Here is a 27,444-nt window from a genome sequence, read left to right as displayed (position 1 = left end):
AAGGCAACGAGCGGGGCTCTCCTTGGGGAAAAACCCGACGTTTTTAGGGCGTCAGTTCTTCCACGCCGAGCAAGTAGCGCCTGGGGTTTGAGCCAAAACGTAACGGGGGTGCTCTGTCTCCCTGTGCGAGGTGCTGCACACCCGGCCAGACTGCACACCCGGTCACGCTGCACACTGACGTGTCGCACACCCGGCCACACCGCACAATGTGCCACGCTGCACACCTGGCCATGCTGCACACCCAGCCATGCTGCACACCTGGCCACGCCGCACACCCGGCCACGCTGCACACCTGGCCATGCTGCACACCCAGCCATGCTGCACACCTGGCCACGCCGCACACCCGGCCACGCTGCACACCCAGCCATGCTGCACACCCAGCCATGAAGCACACCCAGCCACGCTGCACACCCAGCCACGCTGCACACCCAGCCATGAAGCACACCCAGCCACGCTGCACACCCAGCCATGAAGCACACCCAGCCACGCTGCACACCCAGCCACGCTGCACACCCAGCCATGAAGCACACCCAGCCACACTGCACGCCCAGCCATGCTGCACACCCAGCCACACTGCACACCCAGTCACACTGCACACCCGGCCATGCCGCACAGCCAGCCACGCTGCACACCCAGCCATGAAGCACACCCAGCCACACTGCACACCCAGCCACGCTGCACACCCAGCCATGAATTCAGCACACCCAGCCACGCTGCACACCCGGCCATGCTGCACACCTGGCCATGCCGCACACCCGGCCACGCTGCACACCCAGCCACGAAGCGCACCTGGCCACGCTGCACAGTGCCATGTCACACACCCAGCCATGCTGCAGAATGTGCCACGCTGCACACCCAGCCATGAAGCACACCTGGCCACACTGCACAATGTGCCACACCGCACACCCGGCCATGATGCAAACCCAGCTGCGAAACACAATGTGCCAAACTGCACACCCAGTCGCGCTGCACACCGTGCCACACTGCACACCTGGCCATGCTGCACACCCAGCCATGCTGCACATTGTGTCATGCTGTACACCTTGCCATATGGCACACCCAGCCATGCTGCACAATGTGCCACGCTGCATACGCTGCACACCGTGCCATGCTGCACAATGTGCCACACCGTACACCCGGCCACACTGCACACCCAGCCACGCTGTGCCCTGCCATGTCGCACGCCTCGCCATGTCACACACCCAGCCATGCCACACACCGTGCCACGCTGCACACCTTGCTGTATCACACACCCAGCCACGCTGCACAATGTGCCACGCCGCACACCCAGCCACGAAGCACACTGTGCCATGCTGCACACCCAGCCACACTGCACAACGTGCCACACTGCACACCTTGCCGTATCGCACACCCAGTCACGCTGCGCACTGTGGCACCCCGCTCCCCCTGCCCATCTCTCCCCCCGTGGTCCCTCCTGAAGGAAATCACCTCTCCCCTTCCCAGGGCCCGTGACTGGGCTCTGCCTGCTCCGCAGCCGGAGGTTTTACCTTCCCCCCTTCCAGCAGTTGCTGCGTTGGAGCAGGGGAAAGCTGGGTGCCGGGGAGGTGGGGAGCCAGGCTGGGGGCTGGGGGGGCGGGGCTGATTGGGGCCCCCCTTCCCTGCTCTGACCCACAGCAGGGCACAGGGCAGAGGAGGAAGAAGAGGAGGAGGAAAGGGGATTGTCTTCACCCCCCTCTGCTGCGGCAGCCAGGGGCAAAATACCTGCCAGGATCTGGCCTGTCCCCATGGGGCCCTGCCGGGGCTGCTTCAAGCAACTGGGGAATTTCCACCTGGCAGAAACCGGGGCGTTTTGCTGCCTGGTTTTATCTCCAGAGGCTGAAGCACGGAGGGATTTCAGGTGGGAAATCCCCCCCAATCCCCAAACCCTTCCCCTTGCAGAGGTTATAGCACGGGATGCTCAGCCCTGGCCCTGGGCAGAGACGGGGTGATGTGAAATGTCACTGCCTTTCCCCCTCTGGGACCTGCACTCCTTGGGCCCAATTCAAAAGAAAAACTTGAGGTCAAAAACTAGGGACCTGGCATGGAAAAAAGTTTAGAAATTGCCCAGTTTGGGGGAGTTCAAGGGGAATAAACGTTGTGTTTTGGCCTGAGCTGATGCATCTGCACCTCAGGCCAGGCAGGCAGAGACTTGAAGGCACCTCGGGGGGGCATTTGGCTTATTTTATTATTTCAAATGTTTATCTTTCTGAGAAAAAGGGCTGAAAACTTTGCAAAGGGTAAAAAACTTTCAGTTTGGTGGCGAGCTGGTCTTGCGTAAGCCTGGGCAGCAGCGTGCTAGCACGCACTAGAAATGATTGACGAGCAAGAAAATAAAATGCTTCATGAAATGACAGCAGTTCATTTCCCCCAAACTCCACTGAATTCCCCTGGGAAATGCAAACTTCCCCCCATTCTGCAAACCCATCCAAACTGATGCTTGGTGTTTCGGGCCCGGGGAAGTTGTCGCTGTGTGGTGTGACTGCAGCCGAGGGCTCTTCCAGGCTGTGGAGAAGCAGCTGGAGCTTGAAATTCCCGGTTGGTGCAGGGGAAGGGCTCGGGTAAGCGCTGGAGGAGCTGCAGCTTGGCACCCTCCCGGGAAATTTCTGCCAAAAAAGCTACAACCTAACCAGGAGTTTTGGAAGAGATGAGTTTTCTTCCTAAAACTAAGATGAATGTAAGAAGTGGAATTAGTGCAAGCAGCCAAAAACGGCAGCAGGGACCCTGACGGGTACCTCGGTGCGGGGATGCCAGCTGCATCCCATGGCCGATGCCCTCCCAGCATCACTCATAAGGGGGGGGTTTCTACCCCAGACCCTCTATTTTCCTTTTCTTTCCCAAAATGAAGCAGGAGCAGCATCTCCCGTGATTCCCATGGGTTGCCTGGCGACCGGGATGCTTAGCGACCAGGACCCATCGGCACACTTCCCGCCGTGCCAAAAATGATGCTGCAAGCCCTCGCCCGCTCTGCTTCCTTCTCCCGCAGAAAGCTTAGGGGGAAATACTCCCACCCTGTTCCTGGGAAGCTGTTCCCCTCCCCACGGGGAGGCTTTCAGTGCCACTCATGGGTTATTTTTAGTCTGACACCCTTGTGTGAGCTCGGGTAGTTTGGTTTGGTGGGGGATGCTGAGCCCTGCCAGCCCTCTCCAGCCCCTTGGCTTGGGGGTGCTCTCTCAGCCCCGTCCTCCTGCATCATCCCAGAGCAAGAAGCACCCCCCCTACAACTGCTCTCAAGGGTTTTCAGAGCCCCCCAGGCCTGATTTTGGGAGCTCTTCCAGGCTATTAGCACGTTTGACCCTTTGCTTTACACCAACATCGCATCATTCTTGGCTGGAGCAGCATTGGACCCATTTTTGGTTGCAGATATACAAGAGAAAAATAATGGACCAAGTGATAATTTTGTTATTAATTTTAAGAATGAACAGGAGCCCCAGGGTGACCCCCCAGGGCTGTGGGACCTTAGGACAGGCTGGAAACCAGATCTCAGAGCCTGCCTGTGATCCTCTTTGTGTCTGGTAGCTGCAGGCAGCAGACAGAGGAGTACAAAAACGCGGTTTTGCTGGCTCAGGTGTGAGTTGTTTCTCTCCTGGCATTAAGCATAAGGGATTTCGAGTGGGCCCCTCTTCCTGCAAAGCCTGGGGCTGCTCAGAGCGGGGTGCCTTTCCTCCCTGCGGCTGCGGGATTGGACCTGGTTGGAGCAGTGTGGAGAAGTCGATGGCTCTGGCGTGGCCGAGGAGCAACGCTCGGGCAGTTCTGGCAGGAAGATCTCCATCAAGGTGGAGACCAGGAAGGATCCTTGTAGCAAACCTTGCATCTGAAACCTCAGCAGTCTGCCCTGGGGGGAGGATGCTGTGACCCCCCCCTACAGCCACAGGGCCCACAAAATGCTTGGAGGGTGGCTGCAGGGTTCCCTTGCCCAGGGAGGAGGTGGCTGGGGGCAGTTAGCAGAGCTCAGGGGGGACATTTTGTCTTCAGGACCAAACACCACACCCACCACGGTCAAAAAAAGCGAGGCTGGGGATCCCCGAGCCCCCCCATCTTTGGTACACCCTCATGGGGAGCCTCGCACTGGCATCCTGGCACCTGGGGGACCAGCGTGCGGCAGCTTCTCCCCGAGAAGGCGCCGTCCCCATCTCCTGGTGAGCCGTTCCTCCCCAGATGGTCCTGCCTCATCCCATCCCCGGCTCCGGATAAACAGTGCTGCTCTGCGCCGGGAACACGGAGATCTTTCCCCCGTGCCTGAGTCACCCCCTCCAGCTGAGCTGCCGTGCGTGGGCTTTGACAGCAGCTCTCTGGGCGTTATTTCTAATTCCTCGGGAGCACGTACCGGCCGTCTCACCGGCTGTTTGGGTGCAGGTCGCAGTCGCAGTGTCGGGAAGGGAGGTGGGGGATGAGGGGGGAGATGGGATGCGGGGAGATGGGATGCGGGTCCATGCCCAGTCTTGCACCCAAAACCAACTGCAGCAATGTTTTCCCAGTCTGAAAAAAGGGGGTTGTCTGTCTGGGGGAGGGGATAAACCCCCTGCAGGAGGCAGGATGAGGGGTCCTGGGCTGCTGTTGTAGCAAGATGGGTGTCAGGCAGAAACACAATCAAAGTCTGGGGGATGCTCATCGTCTGCTGGGGGTGTTTTTGGCTCTCATGGGGAGCTGCTGCACCCAGGATGGGGAGTGTCAGCGGGAGGGTGTGTTTTGGGGTCCCTCAGTAGAGGGGACAGAGCCTCTGTACCTGCTCTAACCCTGCTCCCAGCGGCTCATTCTCGCCGACCGGAGCCTGTGTCATTTCCTTTGCTTTGCGAAACACAGGCTTCCTCTGCGGGGACATCACGTGAGGAGCCCTCGGTCCCCAGCCTGCTCCAGCTCTGCCTGCCCGGGGAGGGGGGATTGGGGGTGGTGGGATGGTCCTGGTACCCCCCAGCGAGCTCCCACCGCTGGGCCACGCTCCCCGCTGCCATCCCACCTCACATCCCACCTCCGAGGGCCATCGCGTCCCGCTGCTAAGCTGGCAGTGCATGTACCAGGGATGGGCCGGTGTGAAATCCCACAGCAATAAACCCTCATTGGAGGGAAAAGGGAGAGACATCCCGGGCGGGCAGGATGGGGGGAAGAGGGGATGGTGGCATGTGCAAGGAGACAGGACAGCCGGCATTGCACCCTGCAGCAGAGGCTTGGATCTGGCTGGAGCTTGGCTCCCAGCCATCGTGGAGCTCCCAGCAGCATCCTGAGGCATATTTTTGTGTTGCCAGCCCAGAATCTGCAGTGAGGAGGCAAAAACCAGCTCCCCATGTCTGCTGGGGACAGGGCTGAGGTGATGGATGGGAGCTGGGCAAGGCTGATTTGGGGTAGATACAGGAAAAGAGAGATAAGACTGGGAGTGTGGCGGGGTAGTCGGACCACTGCGGGCCATCTCTTGGAGGGCACCCATCCCCGCTCCCAGTTCCATGGTGGAAACTCACTGGTTTCGGTGCTGAAGCAGGGCTGGAGCGTGGGGCTGTAGGTGCCAAACAGGGTGAGAGCCCGTCTGTTCCCCCAGGGAACAGGAGCAATTAATAATGAGTCATTTAAATACCTGCATAGATAGGGGAAGGGCCTAGGGCAGAGCAGGCAGCCCTGCCTGCTGGGGCCCTGCCTGCACTGTCCCCTGACATTGAGGAATGCGGCTCCCCGGGGTCACTCAGGCTGGGCTGGGGTCCCCGCACCGATGGGGTTGCTCCCGGGGCTGCATTTTCCTTGGATGGAGCTGGGATCCAACTCGGTGGCAGCGGAGAGAAGAGGCAGGATGGTTCGGGGTGGGATGCGCTGGGTCCTGACGTGAGGGATGATGGAGCCCGTGGGCTGGGCTGGCAGCCAGAGACCCTCCTGGGTGGCCGGGGTAAGTCACAGGTCACCGTTGTCCCTGTCCCCTTCATCCTGCAGGGTTCTTGGGTCAGATTTCCCCCCCAGCACAGGCGCTTCGGGGTTGTGGCATTGCTCAGTGGCACCTGGGCTTTGGGGTTCGCAGGGGAGGGGGGATGCAAGCTGCCTGCTCTGCCTGCTGCCTGCTCTGCCTGCTGCCTGCATCCGCCACCCCCACACCGGGACCACCCAAACCGGTCTCCCGGGCTGAGTGAGCTGTGCCTCAGTTTCCCCATCTGTAGGATGGGCTCGAGCAGCCGCTTGCGGCACGTGCGTGAGCGTGCCTGCGCGTGGGCCCTGCCTGCCTGCCTGCCTGCCTGGGTGCTATGCAAATGCCTCTGCGCACACTTGTCAGCCGCAGCAGGAAGCGCCAGCTCCGTCAGCGCGGGCTCGGTGTGGGGACGGAGGGGACGGCTGCTTCTCCGTAAGTGCCTCTTGCCTCCTGCTCCCCCTTCCCCTGGGTGCCTGGGTGCCCCTGGGGTGCGGCAGTGGGACCCAGACCCTTCACCTGGAGGAGGTGGGCGGAGGGCTGAGCACATGCCAACTCGTCACACCCGGTTGGGGAAGGGGCTCGGTGGGGTTTCAGCGTGTCCCTGGTGGGGCAGGATGCGGCTGTGGCCGTCAGCCCAGGTGTGTCTGGAGTTTGGGGTAGGGCTGGAGGAAACAACACCCGGGGCACCAAAACTTTTCCAAGAGTGTGGGAGCGACCGGAAAAACTTCCTGGTCTGGGGCTGGGCCGGGGCGCAGGCCGGGAGGTGGCTCTAAGCCTCTACGGGGACCTTCTGGGGTGTCACCCACAGGAGAAGGACAATGGGGGCTGCTGGGGGGGGCACCCAGGCTGCAGCAAGGGGATGGCGGTGGCGGTGGCAGCGGTGTGCGCTCTCGGTTTCGTTTTGTGGGCTCCTCTGTTCCCATGTGCCCAGCCAGGGCTGCGTCACGCGTCCCCCAGGGTTGTCCCCACTGGGGACAGAGCCAGGCTCCCGTGGAACGCGTCCCCACGCCCAAGGGGAGGTGAGTGGGCAGGGGGTGGCGGTACAGGGGGGCTCGGGCTGTGGCCACGGGCCCTTCTCCAGCCCCGAGAGGCAGAGTATGGCCAGGTCCTTATGGGGCACGTCCCCTCCACCCAAATGGCCCCGGGGATGTGTCCCCTGGGTGCTGCACACCCGCGGTGCAGGCAGGGTGCAGGCACTGCCTTCACTGCTCTTCCTGCCTTCATTTTGAATGGCATCTTGGCCCAGGCGAGGCAGGGATGTGTAAGGGCAGAGAGTGAGGTCGGGGCGTGCGGGGGCTGTGAGACTGTGGGGTGCTTGGTTGGAGGGGACGGAGCCGTCCTTCACGTCCGCGCTGGGCTTGAGGGGACATGGGAATGCGAGATGTGTCCTGGTTTGTGCTGGCTGCCACCAGCCCTGGCCTGCTCAGGGGCAGCGGGATGCTCTCTGCGGGATGTTTTCTGTGCAATTTTATCTGTGGGATATTTTCCGTGGGATTTTTATCTGCGGGATGTTTTCTATGGGATGCTCTCTGCAGCCCAAGCCCGCTCCCCAGCAGCATCTCTCATCAGGGTAGGGACATGGAGGGGACATCCAGCTCCAGCTCTGGCCCCATGGGCTCCCCAAGAGTGTGAGGGGATGTGTTGTGGGAATGGGGCTGGAGGAAGAAAGCAGAAAATTAAGAGAAAGTGGGGGAAAAAAAGAGCTGAAGCGCAATATTTTGGTCTGTGTGCCCTGAGAAGCACCAGTGTGCTTCCTAAGTCACCATCACCCCTCTCAACTGAGAGCTGGGCCCCCCCTCCCCGGGGGGCTGGCTCGGGCCGTCGTCCCCACCCCACCACCTCCCTGAAACCCAGAGGACGCACAGTTCACTTTTTAGCTATTTAGCAGAGGAGATTTTTATTTTAGAGATTTCTGAGAGGTGAAGCTCTTTGGGTACCCACCTCTCCTGCAGCGCACTGAGGGCTGTAGCGAAGCCTGAAGCAAAGCATCTCTGCTCCTGCTGCCAAGCTGGGATGAGGGTTTGCTGATTTTACTTGACCCTGTCGTTAGTTGAGCCTGGTTGAGCAGGAAACCCTTGTCCAGCACAGCCTGATGCTGCTCAGCCGCAGCGCAGATGGGGTCTGCAGGCTGGTGTCGCTCAGACATGGAGCATCCATGATATCGCTTGCAGGGATGGCCTCAGCTTCCCTGGCGTGGCCGTAGTTTCAACTACATTGTAGAAGGGTTGGTGCTGGTCTCTTCTCCCAGGGAATTAGTGACAGAACAAGAGGGAACGGCTTTAAACTGCAACAGGGGAGGTTCAGACTGGACATGAGGAGAAAATGTTTCCCAGCAAGAGTGTTCAGAGAGTGGAATAGGCTGCCCAGGGAGGGGGTGGAGTCCCCATCCCTGGGTGTGTTTAAGGGCCGTTTGGATGAGCTGTTGGGGGATGTGGTGTAGGGGAGAACTTTGTAGAGTCGGGCTGAGGGTTGGACTCGATGATCCCAAGGGGCTTTTCCAACCTGAATGATTCTGGGATTCTGTGAAGGGGGGATGCTCTGCTTGTCCCCGCTTCAGCCAGTCCTTTGCAGCCCACATGAGAAGGGGACGTGGCTAAAAAAGGTGCATCACCTGCAGAGAGCTGGCCGGAGAAGTGCTCTGCAAAGGATGTGGCTTGCTGCAAAATCCTCCCGGTGCAGCCTGAGACGCTGCTGCGGGGGAAAGAAAAAAAGAAACAAACCCAAAACCCGCTGTGAAAATGCACGTGAGCTCACGTGCGTGTGCCCATGGCTGGGCTCGCGGCTGGCCCGTGCCTTTGAGGTGAATATCGCAGCAGCCCAGCGCTGTCGTAGCATTTCTCTATCGGGAATGGAGCCTCTTTCCCCGTTCCCTTGGTGAAACCTGGAAAACAAAGTCTGGGGCCGTCCACGCATTGCACCGCTGCCAGCAAAACCTTTTGTACGGACCTGAAAGTGCCAGGCTACGCCGCGCATATTTATAGGCCCAGTGAGTCAGGAGAGTTGCTTTAAAAAGACGAAGCTCGCGGGAGGCAGCACACAGCGTCCCGCTAAGCACGCAAGCTCGCACGGGGCTGTAATTACAGCGAAGCCGCCTCTAAGCGCTGTGAAAATGATGGTGCAAATCCCAGCGAGGAAGGAGAAATGGGGAAATGGGGAAAGAAAAACTCAGCAGGCGGCCTCGGGAAGGGCTCCGGCCAGCGTGTGTTTTTCTTGCCGTCCCCCCGCCGCCAGCGCGTGGTTTTGCAGAGGCTGGGGGGGGGGGAAAGCTTGTGACGTGGGGCAGAGCCTCCCCCCGAGCCCTGCAAGGGTGACAGCAGCCTGTCCTCGCTGTCCCCCCCCACCCCAGATCGGTGCTGCCGGGGGTCCCTGCGAGCTGCGCCGGTGCCGAGGCGAGTTTTGGGGGAGACAAGGGACACTCTGAGCCCCTTTGTTGCCATATTTGAAGCTGTCTCAGCTGTCTGACCCCCACGAGCATCGGGGGGAGACACTCAGCCCCACGCACGGGGGAGTACGGGACATCCTGCGTCCCACCCCTTGCAGCACCTTCCAGGTCTGCTCTCACCCCACCTGCCTTTGCTGGGCAGAATCGGGGAGACCCTCGGGGCACCCCAGCCCCTTCCCAGCCCCTCTGCCCCTCCAGCCCTGCCAAGAACCGCCCCCCCCACCCGCTGGAGCCACGCCGGGACCTTTCCCTGTTGTAAATCCGGAGTGACACACGTGAGAGCTGCAATGCTCCAGTTTGCAAACAGCTTCTTGGCTGTTTAATCAGTAACTCGAGGCCTGAGCTCAGCCGGGGCTCCAGCTCTTAGCGGGTTATGTGAGCTGAGTTTGCTCGGCCTCAGCCGAGGTGCATGTCCAGAGAGGTGGAGAAATCAACCCAGAGCAAACCCTCTTCTGTGCCAGCCCTGCCCGACTTGCAACCCAAAAGCCACGTGAAGAGGGAAATTTTGGATCCATTTCGATCATCCAAGACCCACGTACCCTGTTAAATGGTTTTTTTAGCAAAGAGAAAACTCAGCCACTTCCCTTCTGGCTCAAATGACATTTTTTTATCCCCTCAGGGTTTTATCACCTCTAAAAATAAAAGAGCAAATCAATAGAAACCACTATCGCCCTTCCAGGGGAGAAGGAACCCAGCTTGCTTGCCCCGTTTTGCTTTTTTATTGGTTTTTTGCAAAGCTGTCTGCCAAATCCATCTCGGTTGGGAGGTCACATTGTTGAACCACAGCGGCAGCTGCAGGTACCTGCACTGGGAAGCTGCAGCCTGAAACTTTCACCCAGCTTTCATGGAGGGGAGAAAATGGTGAGTGCTGGGGACACAGAGATCTGGAGGTGACAGGGACACAGAGATATTGCTCTGGAGGTGACAAGGACACAGTTATTGCTCTGGAGCAGACAGGGACACAGAGGCATTGCTCTGGAGGTGGTAGGACACAGAGGTCTTGATCTGGAGGTGACAAGGACACGGAGTTATTGCTCTGGAGCTGACAAGGACACAGAGATATTGCTCTGGAGGTGGTAGGACACAGTTATTGCTCTGGAGGTGACAAGGACACAAGGCTGTCCTTGGAGGAGCTGGGCTTGGGGTCCCAGTGGTACCCAGTGGCCGTGCATGGCCGTGACTCTGACAGGAGGGGGAACACCCTTTGTCTCTCTCTATTTTCTCTCTCTGTCTCCGCCATCTCCACATCTCTGTCCCTTCCCTTCTTCCCTTCCCCACCCACCCCAGGGTGTCCCCCTTTCCTCTCCCATCCCCATCCCCCTGACCCTCTCCCCACCCTGCAGGGTAACCCCTCACCTCATCCCCAGGGTCCCCCCCTGCCACCGCGGTCTCTCTCCTGCAGGGAAGGGATGTTCAGCTCCTAGCACCCCGGGTGTGGTGAAGATGTCAGCCATCCCCGAGGCGCTGGGTCGTCCCCGGAGCAGCTCCTCCCGCAGCCTGGCCGGGACATTGGAGGCCACCCTGGGCATGGGGACGTTGGAGATGGACAAGGAGGAGATGCGCATCCTCAAGGTCTGCTTCTACAGCAACAGCTTCAACATGGGCAAGAACTTCAAGCTGGTGAAGTGCCCCGTGACGACGGAGATCCGGGTACATGGGCAGGGGGTGGACAGGGCAGGGGAGGGGGGGCTGTTTTGTCCACCCAGCATCATCTCTACCTTCCTTCCAGACACCCTTTCCCGTGGTGTGATAGCCCCCAGAGCCCCGTGGCTGAGAAGCACCAAAACCTGGAGAACAGGGAGAAAATGTGGCCATCTCTGGTGGCCCAGGGAGGGTTTTGGAGAGGGTGAGGGCTTCACTGGCCCTGCTGCCAGTTCCTGCAGCAAGGATCGGCTCCCACAAGTAGCTGCTGGTTCCCTTCACGGGCAGCAGAGATGAGTTCCTGGTTCGTCTCACCTTAGAGAAGACAACCCCAGGCACAGCGATGCAGGGAGCAGTGGGAGGAGGCCAGAGGACAAGTGGGAGGCTGGGTCCCCACCTTTCCTCCATCCCTCAGTGGTGAGGGAGCCCTCGGCATTTCCCCGTGGCCACATCATGGTGTCACTGCCTGCTTGGGTGACTTTGCCACCCTGAGATACCCCAGGGGTGCACCCAGCTCCGGGGCCAGCGGCACCTCTTGCTCTCCTGCCCTCTCTTGGGAGGACAGCGAAGGTGATATTGGAGCCTTTCCATCACGGACGTGGTAGCTTTGGGCTGGAAACGTGCTCCTCACCCTTCCTACCAGCCCAGGGGAAGATGTGTGGGTGCTGGGGACCTGCCAGTGCCAGCCCTGCCCTTGGGTGCTGCTGGGTTGGTGTCCACCAGGAGAGATGCATGTCCTGGGTGCAACAGGTGATGCTGTGCCTTCTCCTGGGGCAAGTCCTCGGGTCGCTGCGTTGCAGGGAAGTCACGGGGAGGTGAACAAAGGACAGCTGAGCTGGGGATTGCTCCTCAACTGGTGGCTCATGGAGGGGAACAGGGCTGTCCCCCTCCTCCCAAGTCCTGGAGGAGGTTGTGGGCATAGCAGAAGGTTTCAGAGGAGTGGTGGAAGCAGGAGAGGACTCGTCAGGCTGGGAAGGAGATGCCTGAGGAGGGGAAATGCAAGCAAAGCTGTGAAATGGCCATGAAATGCCACAAAATGGCAATAGTCCCTCTGTCCCCAAGGCAGGGGTGGAGGCGCAGCCAGCAGGACACAGGACCAGACCAGAGGTGGTCACTCCTCACAGGGGACAGCTTGGCTACCAGTTGTGGCAACAGCCATCAGCTTTTAGTTGGCTTTTTGGCTACCAGAGTGAGAGCAGAAGCCTAGCAGGGTCCTGTTCTGGGGCAGGAGAAACCAGCTGTGCTGCAAGCTCACCAGCAACAACGATCTCTGCTACCTGCTCGCAGCTGAGGCCGTGCATCAGGTGTAGTTCAGCAGAGGCATAAGGAAGGGTGGAAATGACCCAGCTGGGCTTTTATCCCCAACCAAAACAGCTCTGGGAGGTTGGATGAGACATGTTCAGGCTGTGGGTTGTTACAGAGCAAGCTGGAGGCATCTTTGGAGGCTTCTCATGGGGAGTGCTGGGGCTGATGGCTGTGCCTGGGGCTGTGTTTTTCTCCGGGGACATTTGTGTTGTGGTTGTCCTGTATTTCCTCCTCATTTTCCTGCTCTCTGAAGCTTATCTGGAGCCTGGCTGGGGCTGCTCAGCTCTCAGCCCTGCTCCTTTCCACCCCAGGAGGTGATCAGGTCCATCCTGGTGAGCGGCCGCATCGGGCCTGACATCAAGCTGGCTGAATGCTATGGGCTCCGCCTGAAGCACGTGAAGTCGGACGAGATCCACTGGCTGCACCCAGACCTGACTGTGGGCGAAGTGCAGGAGAAATACGAGTGCCTGCACCTGGAGGCTGAGTGGAGGTAGGACCTGTCCCCAAACCCCTGTTGGGAACCACTGAGCCCCGGGAGAGAAAGTTCCTCCAGCGTGGCCCTAATCGAGGGGCTCTCCCGGTGCCAGGTACGACCTCCAGATCCGCTATCTGCCGGAGGATTTCATGGAGCGCTTCAAAGAGGACAGGACCACCTTGCTCTACTTCTACCAGCAGGTCAGAGGGGGCCCTGGAGGTCTCCGAGCCCCAGCCAGGTCTGCTCCCCAGCCACCCTGATCCACCCCCTCAGCTCTGGGAGGGTGTTTCTGCCTCTCCAGCTCAGAAAATCTGATTCCCAGGAGCCCCGAGATCTCACAGCCCCTTTACCCCCACCCTGGGCAGCCCCTGTGGTCCCGTCCCACTGCTGGGGCTGCGCATCCCACTCAGGGATGGGCCCAGCCCCTTCCCCCAGCTCCTGCTCCTGTGGCAGCCCAGCGCAGGGATGCGGGAGGGTGTGGACCCTGTGAGCATCCCCTGCGAGCTTCCCTGTGAGCATCCCTGCACGCATACCCTGCAAGCTTCCCTGTGAGCATCCCTGCACACATACCCTGCGAGCTTCCCTGTGAGCATCCCTGCACACATACCCTGCGAGCTTCCCTGTGAGCATCCCTGCACACATACCCTGCGTGCATCCCCTGCGAGCATCCCTTCACACATCCCCTTCACGCATCCCTTGTGCACATCCCCTGCGTGCATCCCCTGCACACATCCCCATGTGCATCCCCTGCGAGCACCCCTATGCGCATCCCTTCACACATCCCCTGCGAGCATTCCTGCATGCGTCCCCCTGTGTGCATCCCTGTGAGCATCTGCTGAGTGATCCCCCTGCAAGCATCCCCTGTGCACATCCCTGCGAGCATTCCCTTCATACATCTCCTGCGAGCATGCCCCGCACACATCCCCTGCACGCATCCCTGCGATCATCCCCTGCTCTCATCCCTGCTTGCATCCCTGCGCGTGTCCCCTCTGCCCCCTGACCTCGCCTCTCCCCGGCAGCTCCGCAGCGAGTACATGCAGAACTTCGCCAGCAAGGTGAGCGAGGGCATGGCCCTGCAGCTGGGCTGCCTCGAGCTCAGGTACGTCTGTCCGTCCAGGCCCCTCTGCTGCTGCAGGGGACCAGAGCAGCAGGCTCAGGGGGCCTGTGGGGGGTGTTTGCGGGTGAGGAGGGGGTTTCCAGCTCGCTCTTTGCCGAGGCGGGGGGCCGGGATTGCGGGGCAGGTGGCTGACGTCCCTCCCTCCCGGCAGGAGGTTTTACAAGGACATGCCTCAGAACGCGCTGGATAAGAAATCCAACTTCGAGTTCCTGGAGTGAGTAGGCGCAGCCCGTCCCGCCGGGCAGAAACCCCTTTCCCCAAATCCCCGCCTCGTCCAGCCAGTCCTGAGGGGCTGGGGGGCTGCAGATGGCCTTCCTCATCCTCCCTCAGCTCCTCGTCCTCCTCCTGGTTCTCCCTCAACTCCTCATCCTTCTGAAGCTCCTCATCCTCCCATGGTGCCTCATCTTCCTCATCATCCTCCCTCAGTTCCTCATCCTCTTGCAGCTCCTCATCCTCCTCCTCATCCTCCTGCATTGTCTCATCTTCCTCCTCATCCTCCTACAGCTCCTCCTCCCTCATCTTCTCACCCTCCCACAGCTCCTCATCCTCCTCCTCACCCTCCCACAGCTCCTCATCCTCCTCCTCACCCTCCCACAGCTCCTCATCCTCCTCCTCACCCTCCCACAGCTCCTCATCCTCCTCCTCACCCTCCCACAGCTCCTCATCCTCCTCCTCACCCTCCCACAGCTCCTCATCCTCCTCCTCACCCTCCCACAGCTCCTCATCCTCCTGCAGCCATCAGCCCTGCTGACAGGGAGGCTGTGAGGAGGGGGAGATGGGAGCCTTTCACCCTGCGCTGGGTGGCTGCCTCCTCCCCGAGGAGCTCTCCCTTGCCCCTCAGCACCCACTTTCCTTGGCGTATCCCACCCCTACCGACCCGCAGCTCCCCAGGGAGGTCCCTGGGAACAGGGGCTCCCCTCGTGGGGCTATTAACAGGTGCGGGGGTCTCTGCTCTCCAGGAAGGAGGTGGGCCTGGACCTCTTCTTCCCCAGCCAGATGCAGGAGAACCTGAAGGTGAGGAACGCACGTGTGAGGGTGGGTGCGGACAGACAGGACCGGGGGTGCTCACGAGCACGCTTCAAAGCACACACGTAGATTTGCACGCACGTGTGTGCCCATCAGCCCATGCTCACGTACGGCTGTGGTGGTGCTCACCCGTGTGACAGCGTGTCTGCAGAAACCCACGGGTGGGGCCAGGGCCACGCGTCAGCCTGCGTGTGGGGGTTTACGCACACTTGTGCGCGCGCGTCTGCCCGCACTCGAGGGCGTGTGCGTGTTTGCGGGTGCGTGTTCATACTTACAGGTGAGTGTGTACGTGTGTGGCCCGTGTGTGTGTGCGTGTGACTGGGTGCAGCTCGCACCCCTCTGCACCCCACATCCCCACTGCGTGCACCCGGCCTCACTAGCACCTGCTGTGCCCGCAGCCCAAGCAGTTTCGGAAGATGATCCAGCAGACCTTCCAGCAGTACGCACTGCTGCGGGAGGAGGAGTGCATCCTCAAGTTCCTCCACACCCTCTCCACCTTCGCCAACATCGACCAGGAGAGCTACCGCTGCGAGCTCATTGTGAGTCCGCCGGGGGAGACCCAAAACCCCCCACCCCGTGCAGCCCCCCAGCATCTCTCCCCTTCCCTGAGGCGAGGGGAGGCTCTAGGGGCTCCTTTCTGGAGAATGCTGTGAGCTGAGAGGGGTTGGGGATGTCATGATGGGCTCTGGGGACCTTCCATACCCTGGGGGTCCAAGCCCAGTGGGTTTGAACCGGTGCCTGAAGTTTGCTGAACCCCTTTGGGGTGAGAAGGCGGCAAAACTGGGAGCACTGGGAACCTCTTTGGAGCCAGAAGGAGGAAAAACACCCACACTGGGCTCCTTGCCTTGCACCATACCCCGTCTCCTCCTCCAAACCATCTCCCCCTCCAAACCATCCATTCTCCAAGTTCCTCCGGGAAGGTGATTTTTCCCAGGGTGTCTCACACATTGCAGCAGGTTGAGGAGGGGGGACCTGGCTCTGAGGGTTTACACACACCCACCCCCCCTGTCAAAAAATTTGCATCCTCCTTCTGCTGCTCCCCCAGCAAGGGTGGAACATCACAGTGGACCTGGTCATCGGACCCAAGGGCATCCGGCAGATGACGAGCAAGGAGGCCAAGGTATGGAGGGGTGTTGGGGGGGTCTTGGATGCTGGGTGGGGAGAGGGGGAGTGGCTGCTCTTGAATAGGTGATTAAAGCTGATGCCGGCGCTCTGTCTCTCTCCCCAGCCCACATGTTTGGCCGAATTCAAACACATCAAGTCCATCAAGTGCTCCAGCGTGGAGGAGGGCCGGGCTGTGCTGCAGCTGGGGCTCAGTGGCACCCCTCAGGTGAGGAGGCATTGCGGGGGGTGCCCCGGGTGTTTGGGGGGTGTGGGTGAAATGGGGGATTCCCCGGTGCTGTGGGGTGGCATCGCAGCCCTACAGGTTAGGCAGGACTTAGTGGTGGCTCTGTTTCCACCGAGGGAGTTCCAGCCATGGCTGAGAGGAGATTGTCCCCCAAAACGGGGCATGTCCAGGCTGCCCCAGGGGTGCCCCCACCCCAGGGGTCCACCCCAGCCAAGGGGTGGTTTGGTACAGGGTGTATTGACTGGGGTGTCTTGGAGTGCTGGGAAGAACGATGCTGGAGAAACTGGGATCCACAGCAGAGCAGGGAGGTGGGCACTGAGCTACCCCAAAGTGGAGGAAAGGGGGGGCCCCCGCACCCCAGCATTGCCCTGCCCCAGCCCTGGGCTCACCCGTCCCCCCGGTCCCGGCTGTCTCCCCCAGTCCCTGGCTATCAAGACGGCTTCTCTGGCCGAGGCGGAGAACATGGCCGACCTCATCGACGGCTACTGCCGGCTGCAAGGGGACCTGGAAACCTCCCTCATTGTCTTCCCCAGGAGAGGTGAGAGCCCTGGGGGGCCCCATGGCCCACCCTGAGCCCTTCTTCACTCTCTCCACGGCCACAGCATCACCTGTGGCTTTGGAGTGACCCCCCCCACTGAGACCCACCAAACTCACTGCACATGTGGCCGAGGTGTTTTGGGGGGCTCTGATGGTGCCCGCGGAGGCACCGGGAAATGACTGTCTGCTGTCCTCTCTGCAGAGCGGGAGAAGAGGATCAGCCTGCCACAAATCCCAGCCCCGTGAGTAACACCCGGTCCCAGAGCAGGGCTGGGACCCCCATCCTGCCCCCCCCTCACCCCGCTCCCTGACCTTGACCTTCTCCCACCTCATAGGCACCTGGAGGAGAGGCAGTCCATGCTATCGGACAGCATGAGCGTGGGTGAGTTTTCAGCTCTTCTCCTCCCTTCCCACCAGCCCCGGAGGTGCGGGCAGGGCTGTGGGACACCAGTGCACAGGGATTTGGGGGGCTGGTGGAGCTGGACACCCCCAGCCCTTTCCCTGGGGGTCAAGATGCAGTCGAGCATCCTGGGGGAGGGCCAGGCTGGCATCCCGCATGCTCCTGATGGCCATGGTCCTCTGGGGTGGCTGAACCCCGTGGGGGTGTGGCAAGAAACCCACCTGCCCAGTGAGCTGCCTGAATCCCTGCCTGCAACCTCCTTCTTGCCCTAGACTCCGATATTTATGCGGAAATCCCTGATGAGTCTTCAAGACCGAGGTCTGGAGGTAGGTGCCACCCCCTGGGTGCCCTCTTGCCCATCTCCCAGCCCCCCAACCAAGCCCTCCCACCTCCTCCTGCCCACCCCAATTTCCCACCCCATCCCCCAAGGTTAGGAACAATGGTTTTGCCTGCACTGCCCACCTTACCCCCAGGAAGGGCCGAAGGAGCTGGGATCACCCCATATGCCGTGGGGCAGGACCTATGGGCCCTTGCTGAGGGGGTGATGGAGAGGGCTTGGTACCCAGGGAGGCATGGGGGCTCTGCCCATGGAATGGGCAGGTGTACAGGCAGCTTCCCGCCTGCTGGCGCTGCCACCTCTGCCCTGCTCCCCTGTCCATCAAGTCCAGCACTACGGGATCTCCAGGGAGGACATTGCATTGGGCAGGATCCTTGGGGAAGGTTTCTTCGGAGAGGTCTATGAGGGGATCTACACCACCCCGGTGAGTTTCTTGCCCTCCCCCTGCCCTGCCTGCCTCCTCCACAGCCGGGGGGACCGGGGTAAAGCAGACCCCACCCCTTCTCCTTGCAGAAAGGGGAGCGGATCAACGTGGCTGTGAAGACCTGCAAGCAGGACTGCAGCCCCGAGAACAAAGACAAATTCCTGAGTGAAGCGGGTACGCCAGGGGGGTCCCACTGCCCTTTGCAGGGGATCGAGCCTGCTCAGCACCCTCCCCTGCAGCTCACACAGCAGGGGGCAGAGGACAAATGTGGGGGTTCTGGTGGTGTCTGCAGCATTGCAGTGGTGGGGTGTAACAGACAGGATGGCAGAATGCTCTCCTGGCATCTTCTGGTCCCTGCTTGGGGACAAATGGCCACTGAGATGTAGGACAGAGCAGGAGGAGGGAGGTGGCCTGTGCCCTCGCCCATGACATGGCTGTTCTCCAAAATACCTGTTTTGTGGGAGGGATGGCTACCGGGGAGGGGAGGAAGAAAAGCTGCTGAATCCTTGTGGGAGAGTAGACGGGCATCACCTGGATATAATAAATCCTTGGGGAGCTGGAAACCAGGAGCCCCAACCCCTTTGGGGACATCCCAAGGCTGTCCCTGGCAATTCCTCCTGCTCTGTCTGCAGCTGCATGGCAGAGACTTGCCCCTACACCTCAGGACAGGGGTTGGGGCTCCTGGAGTGGGGGTCCCTCCATCGCAGGGTGTGTGATGTGGTGTCCCCGCAGTGCTGATGAAGAAGCTGGACCACCCCCATATCGTGAAGCTCATTGGCATCGCAGAAGAGGAGCCCACCTGGATCATCATGGAGCTCTATCCCTATGGAGAGGTGAGTGGGGTCCCACTGCTGGAGCTTGTCTGGGGTCCCCCTGCCACCGTCCCTGCCCCCCCTCGGTCCCTGAGCCTGTCATGACCCAGACTGGGAGCTCAGGGAGTTGTAAAGGTTTTGTGATCACCTGGGGTTAAATTAAGGTGAAACAACACCACACGACCAGTTAAAATGTTTTACTTGTGGTAGAAACAACTTAAACTTGGAAAAGAACAGTAAGTGATGTGGTCTCTAATTGATAAATCTGTAAGAAAGAAAAGAAAGGAATGGAAAAAAAAAAAGGGAGAGAAAGAGTCAAAGAATCGGGATCCCCACCCCAGGTTCCAGCATTGTCTCAGGTCCCGTAATCTTGGGGGGGGGGGGGGTGCACACCCAGCAACATTTTCTGTTGCCTTTTCAAGTTCATCTTACTGGCTGATTTGCATACTAGATGAGGAGAAGCAGGTATTCCATGAACTCATTTGCATGAGAGATGAGGAAAAGGTGGAGCGTGGGTTCTGTGTGTGTTTGGGGGGAAGGGGGTGCGTTAACCCTTTTGTCAGTTGAGTTGGTGGGCATGATCTCCCCCCCACCTTTCCCCTTTCCTCAGTTTTTGTTTCTTGGGCAATTATCCAGCCATTAGCTCCATCTGGTGCTGGGTGATTTTCTCTCTCATCCATCTTTTAGCTCTTCTCCAAGGCTATAGTCGTAAATTAAAGTGTAGGCCTTAACCTGAACATATGGTTTTACTCAGCCTACGTCTCCCCCACTTTGAGGCTTATCTAGGGAATTTGGCAAAAGGGAGCGGAGCCGTGCACCCTTCGATACACTCTGCGCTTCTCTGGGCAGATAATTCATTCCTTAGACCAGCCACAAAGGCCACAATTTGTCCTTGAGGCTTTTTGATGAATGTTTGAGACATTAAGTCCTTCGCTTGTCCTGTTGCAGCTGGGGCAATACCTGGAGCAGAACAAGCACTGCCTCGCTGTGCCCACGCTCATCCTCTACGCGCTGCAGATCAGCAAAGCCCTGGCCTACCTGGAGGCCATCAACTGCGTGCACAGGTAGGGCAGGAGGGAAAAGGAGCTGGGCAGGATGCCGGGAGAGGCAGGGGAAGGCAGGGACCGTGGTGGGGACAGGCAGGAGCAGGCAGAAGCAGAGGCTGGCGGCATCCTTTGCTGCAGACCCTTTGTGCAGCTGGGTGAGCTGGTTGGCTGGGTCTGAGCTCGCCTTCTCCGTCCTTTCTCGATCCTTTCTTCTCCATCCCTTCTCCCCAGCCAAGGGTCTCTCTCCTTGCAGGGATATTGCTGTGCGGAACGTCCTGGTGGCCTCCCCAGAGTGCGTGAAGCTGGGTGACTTCGGGCTCTCCAGGTACATCGAGGACGAGGAGTATTATAAAGGTAAGATGAAGTTGGGGCTCACTCTAACCCCGTGAGGGCATTGCCCGTGGTGAGACCTCACTGCCCTTCCCTGCCTGCACTGGGGCTGCTCCATCCCCCCCCATCTTGTCTCTCCCTCCAGCGTCTGTCACCCGTCTCCCCATCAAGTGGATGTCACCTGAGTCCATCAACTTCCGCCGCTTCACGACGGCCAGCGATGTCTGGATGTTCGGTGCGTGGTGGGATGGGGACAGAGCAGGGTCCTGGGCTTCATCTGTCTCCCGTGGCATCATCTTCATGCCCAGGGGAAAAATTCTGCTCTGGAACTGGGGGGGTTATCTCAGCCTTGCCCGTGGGGAAAGACACCCTTGGGAAGGGCTCCTGGGGCAGAGCTTCTTACGATTCAACCATCATTAGGTGCTTCCCCCTCCTACAGGAATTCAAGATGGTTGGGGGGCTGAGTTAAACTCTACCCCTTGCGAATATCCATCCACCTGCTTATCAGCCCATCCCCACAGCCTCAGTCCCTCATCTGTCCGTCTGTCCGTCCCTAACAGCCCTATGGCCAGCAGCAACCAGGAGCTGGGCTCCTCGCAGCTCCCTGGGAGAACACGCAGTGTTTTTCTCTGTATTTTTTCACCCAAGGACCAGAAAGACCGAGCAGCCAAGTCACCTGGTGTCACACAACAAAGCGTGGCACTGTCACCAGGTCCCCGAAACCCCAACCGAGATGCTGGTCCCCCAGTTTTAGCATCTGTTGAGGTGATTCGTGTTGCTCCCACAGCCGTGTGCATGTGGGAGATCCTGAGCCACGGCAAGCAGCCCTTCTTCTGGCTGGAGAACAAGGATGTGATCGGGGTGCTGGAGAGGGGTGACCGCCTGCCCAAGCCCGACCTTTGCCCACCCATCCTCTACACCCTCATGACACGCTGCTGGGACTATGACCCCAGTGAAAGGCCCAAATTCAAGGACTTGGTTTGCAGCTTGAGGTGAACGGGGAGATGGGGACTGAGGATGGGCTGGGGGATCCATGGTTTGATGGGAGGAGTGGGAAAATGGGTGAAGGAGAAAAATGAACCCATGCAAGATTTTGGGTCTGGGGTTTTCTGGCCAAGACTGAACTCAAGGGACCGTTTGAGACCTTTTGAGCCCACCTACCCCCAGGGTGGGGGTGGTGGTGCCTGGGCTGACATGGAAATGCTTTGCTTCCTGGGGAGGGGGGCTTGTAGAGGAGTTCTAACCCCACTTCTCACTGGGGCCAGCCATGGTGATGCTGGTGTGGTTGGTCATGACCAAGCTGTGTCCTCCCAGTCCTTTCCCTCTGCCCTTCCCATCCCTCCTTGCTCCCTCATGTTTTTCATGGCCCATCCAGCCCAAGCATCCCTGGGCATGGGAGATGTGTCCCTGCCAGAGGGGCTGTGCCAAAGCTCCCTCCTGGGGCTGTCACCCTCCTGCAGTGATATTTACCTGATGGAGAAGGACCTGGCCAAGGAGCAGGAGAGGAACAACCGCCACCGGCCTCCCAAAATCATGGAGCCGCCAGCCTTCCAGGAGCCACCTCCGAAGGTGAGGAGAGTGCAGAGCCTGTGTGGGTGGGTTCATCTCCCCACCTCAACCTGCCGATGGGTGCTGCAGAAGCAGGACCTCCCTGGGCTCAAACCCACCCTGTGTTCCTCCCTCCTCCACTCCCCACAGCCCAGCAGACCCAGGTACAAGCCACCACCCCAGAGCAACCTCCTGGCTCCCAAGCTGCAGTTCCAGGTAAGGTTGCATGGCCAAAGCATCCTGCAGGGACCTGAGCAAGGGGGTTGATGCCAGAAAACCCTTCCTGGAGCTTAAGCCCACAGGGGCTCATAGTTTTTGGGGCTCCAGGGTGGCCCGCACCATCACCAGATGCCCCCCTGCCACCTTGCCAGGGGCTCAGCCCTGCCCTGCCTGTCTGCCCCATGTTTTGTCCACCCCTTGGAGCTGGCAGAGAGGTTTTTCGCCCCAGAGAAGGGGAGTTTGCACACTCAGCACCGGCTGGTTTGCACGCACGGCTGGGAGGAGAGGAGGTTTGCTGCTCTCTGGCATTACCTGGGCTGAGTTTGGTTGCCCTGCGGGAGCACAGGTCACCCCCTCTGCAAAGGACCGGTGCTGGTCCCTGCAGCATCAGGCTGAAACACTCAAGACCAACTATTTTGGGTGCTCTTTTGGGGCCGGGCAGGGGTCCAGGCAGCAGCACAGGAGGTCTCAAACCATGCTCAGCATGAGGAAGAGCCGAGCAGTGCGGAAGGTCCCGATCCTGCTGCACAGACGGGGATGAGGGCAGAGGCTGCTTCTGATGCCAAAAGCCGCTTTGCCCTGCGTTGTCTGCTCCATCCGTCTGTCCGCACTAACGCCCCCTGCCCTTGTTTTGTGCCTGCGCCACCCCGCTGCCCGCACCCCCCTGCCCGCCCGCAGGTGCCCGAGGGCCTGTGTGCCAGCTCGCCTACGCTCACCAGCCCCATCGAGTACCAGTCTCCAGCCAATTCCCTGCACACCCCGCCACTCAACCGCCACAACGTCTTCAAGCGCCACAGCATGAGGGTAAGAGAGGGATTCCGCCACCCTGTGGCATCCAGAGGACATCCTGGTCCCGGGTGGCCTCATCCAGGGCACGCGGGGACCTGACAGGACCATGCTCTGCTCTGTGCTGCCTCCTCCGCTGCTTTGAGCTCAATGTTGCTCCCAATCTGTCACCCCGTGGGTGCTGTTTGCGGGCTGGAGGGATCAAGCCCGTGAAAGGTTCCGAGGTGTCTCCAGCCCCCCACCATGCATGTCTGCGCACACATTCTGGTGAAGGCATGTTGGAGGACGAGCAACTGGCAAAAAATGGGCAGGGGATAGGTGGCTGCTGCTCCTCGGGGTTTTGGGTCAGCTCCTCGCACTCGGTGGTGTCACCTGAAATGCCAGCAGCGGTTTGCAGCCTGAGCTTGGTTACTCTAGCCCCAAAATCAGAGCCAGGTGTTGGGGTGCACCCTCTGATGCTCTGCCTGCTGTGCCGGGACAGCCGCGGTGCCAATGAGCTGCTGCCCAGGGTGGCCCATGCATGCTGCCCACGGAAAGTGCCGGGATGCAGTGGTGGGAGATGTGGGACCAGCTGCTGGTTTCCTCTCGCTGCTGGAAACTCAAGTGCTCCCCAAATTCAGTTTGGGGGGTCGTGGCTGTTGGGGTCTGGCGCATGGCTTGCATGCTGGTGGGCTCTGGCTCCTGAGTACCCCCCATCACCACTGGCTCTGCACACCAGGAGGAAGATTTCCTCCGTCCCAGCAGCAGGGAGGAGGCGCAGAAGCTCTGGGAGATGGAGAGGCTCAAGATGAGGCAGGTCCTAGACAAGCAGCAGAAGCAGATGATGGAGGACTACCAGTGGCTGCGACAGGAAGAGAAGTCCCTGGTGAGTGGCTTCAAACTCACTCGGGGGCTTCCAGCTCTTGCACCCTCATGAAGGTGGTGGAAGAGGCACTGCAGACCTTGAGGTTGCTCTTCGTGGCTGGAAAAGCCATTTTTCCTTGGAGGAATGGTTCCTCCAGCAGCCAAACCTCTTGCATCCCTTTATTTTCCACACCTGTAAAACCTCACAGAGCTGCTTCATTTCAAAAATGAATATTTTGAAACTTGGGCAACTTTTAAATACTTGCAATCGCGTCTTAATGAGCTAAAGATACTTTGGACTGGAAATCCTACTCCTAACGTGTGACTAATGCATCAGTGTGCGGTGAGACAGGCTTGGAAGGAGACTGAAAATCTTTTATTCTATCAACTCAACGCAGCCAATAAAGCAAAGCCCAGCTCCCCTCGCCCCCGGGGCTGTTGGATGCAAACAGCTGCTTGAATTAAGCTTCTTTATTTTTGGAGCAGCAGTTTGAGGTGCCCCAGGAGCAGGCGGGGAGCAGATAGAGGTGATGGATGGGACCAGCAATGGGTGTGAATCCCTTTCCCCTCCCACATTCCCAGACCCTGCAGAGATGGTTTCATGAGTCTCCCAGAAATCAAGAAAATCCCTTTTTTCCTCTCTTTGTCCCTTTTTCCATGACTCTCACAAAGCTTCTCCCCCTTTGCAGGACCCGACGGTGTTTATGAACAACAATGCTCCTCCGGTGAGTGGTGCCAGGTCGGGGTGTATTTGGGGTGCAGGGGGTCCTTCTTTTGGGGGCGTCCGGAGATTCTCATTTACTTTGGCATGGATGGGTGATAAATATTTATATATATGCCCCTCACATTGGGAAAATTAATCTGAAAATGTTAATGGGGTGAAATCCTGGTGGTGCAGAGCTCCCCATCAGAAGCCCTGGGAGGGGATGACCATGTCTCCTCCCTCTTCGCTTGCCTCCAGCCAGGACTTTGTGCCTCTCATTTGCTGTTTCTTCCCCCTGCAGCTGCTTCCGGAGAAGGAGACGGATTACAGTGAGTGCCCACAGCTCCGCAGAGTTGGGGGGCTGCCTGTGGCCCCCACCCGGGAGCACCCACTTTGGGGCTGCAAGTGGGGAACCCTGCGCTGAGCTGCGAGGAGCCTCGGGGCTGTACCCCTCCCAGCTTTGGGATCCTCCATGAAAGAAATCCCAGATCATGGGGAGCAGCTTTACCTGCCCTAGAGGGGAGGTGTCTGCCTGTCCCAGGCATGGGGGTCTGACTCTGGGGGGAGGTGGCACAGCTGGGGTGGGTCAGGGTGTCCAGCCACAGTGGGACTTGCTGCTGTGGGGTGGTGTGGGATGTGGCATGGGTCCCAGGGGTCTTGCAGCACGCCCACATGTCTGTGGGAGCAGCTGGAGTGACTCTCCTTCCTTTCCCTTACTGACGGTGTAGCGGAGTTCACGGGGCCCCCCCAGAAGCCTCCAAGACTTGGGGCACAGGTAAGACCTCCCTGAATCATCCTCCTCCTCCATCTCCGCAGTCTCATTCCTCCTCCTCTATCATCCCTCCACATCTGCAGGATGGGACTTTTCTGACTCCCCCAGGCCCCAAAGGGGTCAAACAGACCCAGCAGCATCAGGGGCATGGGTGAGAGGTGGATGGCTCTGGCCAGGGCTCCCATAGGTGTTGGTCTTTCCCTCCATGACCCTTCGGTCCATCTAATCCTGTTGTGTCCCCATTCCCTGGCAGTCCATCCACCCGGCCCCCACTGCCAACCTGGACCGCACAGATGACACGGTGTACAGCAATGTCATGGACTTGGTGCGGGCCGTGCTGCAGCTGAAGAACGAGATCAGCCTCCTGCCCCCGGAGGGGTACATCCTCGTGGTGAAGGTAGGGAGGGGACAGCACTGGGCCTTCTACAGAGAACAGGGGAGGGAGCTGGGAATGAATCTGCTGAGTGGCTCCCACCAAGCATTCTTCGTGGGGAGGTCTTGCACGTATAGGAGGGAGCATTTCCAACACATCCTACTCCTCCATTGGGTCCTTGGGTCAACGATGGGAGAGTTTCCAGCATGTTCTGCTCCTCCATTGGGTCCTTCGGTCAATGGTGAAAGAGTTCCCAACATGTCCTGCTCCTCCATTGGGTCCTTGGGTCAATGATGGGAGAGTGTCCCACCATAGCCCTCTCCTGAATGGGATCCTTGACTCAGCAACACAGACCATCCCCATGCACCACTTCCCTGTGTCTGTAACTGGATCCATCCTAACCCTGCCACCCTCCCCGCAGAACGTGGGCCTGTCCCTGCGGAAGCTGATCGGCAGTGTCGACGAGATCCTGCCTGTCCTGCCTGCTGCCTCCCGCACTGAGGTAGGACCGGGAAGGAGGGGAAGGGGTCCGACGTGGGGCTGTGTGCTGGTGGCACCGCTGTCTGTAACACCCACGTCTCATGGTCAGATCGAGGGGACCCAGAAGCTGCTCAATAAGGACTTGGCTGACCTCATCAACAAGATGCGCCTGGCACAGCAGAATGCCGTCACCTCGCTGAGCGAGGAGTGCAAGCGACAGATGCTGACGGCCTCCCACACCCTGGCCGTGGACGCCAAGAACCTCCTGGATGCCGTGGACCAAGCCAAGGTCCAGGCCAACCTGGTGAAGCTGTGCTTGGAGTGAGGGCTGGGGTGGAGAGAGGGGAAGGAGAAGGGGTGGGGAAGGAGAGGAGGAGAGGGACCGCCGCACTTCGCACTTCGGGCGGCGGAGGTGGGAGGAGAGCGTTGCGGAGGAGCTGGCTTTTGTGTGTCTCCTGTGGCCTCGCTGTCCTGCCCTCCCTGTTCCCCCTCCTCCTGCAGCCGCTCGTGTGTTTAGCATCGTCTCGTCGGTCTTCTGAAGAAGGGAGGCATCTGGTGACTCATCCCTGAGAAGGTCTGGGGGCCCCTGGCCATCCCCAAGGATGGCTGAAGATCCCTCTGGCTCAGCGGCTCCCCAGCTGCTGGCAGGTCCGTGTGTCCATCCCTTGGCCCCTCCGAGGACGGCCGGCCGCGGGCGGCATGTCGCAATGGGGACGTGGACCCCGCTCCTCACCGCCAGGAGCCGGGGGGCACAGTGGATGGGGGAGCTGGGATCCTGAGGGGCCATGCAGGGGTCCCCAGGGGCCATTGGAGCGGTGACCAGAGGGACTGTTTAAGTTTCCTTGTACATTGTATAGAGAAGATTATTTAATGATGGGAAACGGGTCCGTGTGCTGTGGGAGAGCCTGTTCCAGCGCCCGTGGCCAGAGGGTGCCTGGCATCCCCAGAGCACAGGGAGGGATGGGACCCCATGGACCGCAGCCTTCAGTGACACAAACCAGGAGAACGGTGCCTCTTGCAGCTGAGTTTTCTCCGAGCCGCTCTGTATAAGTGACGACGGCCAACCACGTCTCTGTTCGGTTTGTGCTTTGAGTTGGAAACCGCACAGTTCAGGCTTTTCCCCAGCATCTTCCCACAGCGCTGTTCATTCTGGCTGAGATAAACCATGCACAAAGTCCTGCTGTGCCCGTGCTTGCCTGTTACCCCCATACCCTAGGGACAAGTCCTCTGGTCCCCAGCACCTCCTTTAGAAAGAGTCAAGGTTATGCTGCTCAGACCTCGGAGCTGTCTTGCCGGTGCGGGGAAGCGCCGTCCCCGGGGGAGGTGCTGGGGTGAACCTGGCTCTGCTGCGTCCATGTCCCCATCCCCTCTGGAGCCCCATTTCCCTCCCGTGGGGACCACAATCCGTACAAGGGTCCTAGCCTCCCCCTGCTCCCACCCTAAGGCTTGCTAGAGTACCCACAGACCTTTCCTTTTCAAAGACCATCAGGAAATCATGGGCAATCCGTGGGGGGGAAGTGGTTTGTGTGGGATAGCGCAGCCATAAAGATGGGCTCTCCCCAAAAGAAGGATGCTTGGGGTCTAGTGCCACACTGGGGA

At 59.7% G+C, this 27,444-nt stretch overlaps 1 protein-coding gene across 6 annotated transcripts in view; it reads left to right on the top strand.

Annotated features, from left to right (window-relative positions):
- The window catches only part of PTK2B (protein tyrosine kinase 2 beta), a 28,604-nt gene extending 2,249 nt beyond the window's left edge, over positions 1-26,355 (top strand). The window contains exons 1-31 of one of the 6 annotated variants that reach the window (XM_074861250.1): positions 6,246-6,313; positions 10,726-10,973; positions 12,581-12,759; positions 12,857-12,944; positions 13,764-13,843; positions 14,013-14,075; positions 14,821-14,875; positions 15,286-15,426; positions 15,933-16,007; positions 16,116-16,217; positions 16,656-16,773; positions 16,975-17,014; positions 17,108-17,154; positions 17,445-17,498; positions 17,836-17,933; positions 18,023-18,107; positions 18,666-18,766; positions 19,694-19,809; positions 20,045-20,145; positions 20,267-20,356; positions 20,909-21,113; positions 21,582-21,690; positions 21,820-21,885; positions 22,567-22,692; positions 23,393-23,539; positions 24,207-24,242; positions 24,522-24,549; positions 24,940-24,995; positions 25,246-25,389; positions 25,787-25,867; positions 25,955-26,355. In XM_074861250.1, coding sequence (XP_074717351.1) covers positions 10,767-10,973; positions 12,581-12,759; positions 12,857-12,944; positions 13,764-13,843; positions 14,013-14,075; positions 14,821-14,875; positions 15,286-15,426; positions 15,933-16,007; positions 16,116-16,217; positions 16,656-16,773; positions 16,975-17,014; positions 17,108-17,154; positions 17,445-17,498; positions 17,836-17,933; positions 18,023-18,107; positions 18,666-18,766; positions 19,694-19,809; positions 20,045-20,145; positions 20,267-20,356; positions 20,909-21,113; positions 21,582-21,690; positions 21,820-21,885; positions 22,567-22,692; positions 23,393-23,539; positions 24,207-24,242; positions 24,522-24,549; positions 24,940-24,995; positions 25,246-25,389; positions 25,787-25,867; positions 25,955-26,170 — 3,054 coding nt within the window. In that variant the 5' untranslated portion in view covers positions 6,246-6,313; positions 10,726-10,766 and the 3' untranslated portion in view covers positions 26,171-26,355. Of the gene's footprint in view, positions 1-6,245; positions 6,314-6,506; positions 6,520-10,725; positions 10,974-12,580; positions 12,760-12,856; positions 12,945-13,763; positions 13,844-14,012; positions 14,076-14,820; positions 14,876-15,285; positions 15,427-15,932; positions 16,008-16,115; positions 16,218-16,655; positions 16,774-16,974; positions 17,015-17,107; positions 17,155-17,444; positions 17,499-17,835; positions 17,934-18,022; positions 18,108-18,665; positions 18,767-19,693; positions 19,810-20,044; positions 20,146-20,266; positions 20,357-20,908; positions 21,114-21,581; positions 21,691-21,819; positions 21,886-22,566; positions 22,693-23,392; positions 23,540-24,206; positions 24,243-24,521; positions 24,550-24,939; positions 24,996-25,245; positions 25,390-25,786; positions 25,868-25,954 lie in introns of those variants that run through there. The other 5 variants (XM_074861251.1, XM_074861252.1, XM_074861249.1 and 2 more) reach the window with 5 other exon arrangements.
- Positions 26,356-27,444: the final 1,089 nt, after the last annotated feature.

This window comes from Strix uralensis, chromosome 3, assembly GCF_047716275.1.
Source record: "Strix uralensis isolate ZFMK-TIS-50842 chromosome 3, bStrUra1, whole genome shotgun sequence".
In the NCBI taxonomy this organism is placed as follows: Eukaryota; Metazoa; Chordata; class Aves; order Strigiformes; family Strigidae; genus Strix; species Strix uralensis.
This window is presented reverse-complemented; position numbering and strand designations above follow the sequence as displayed.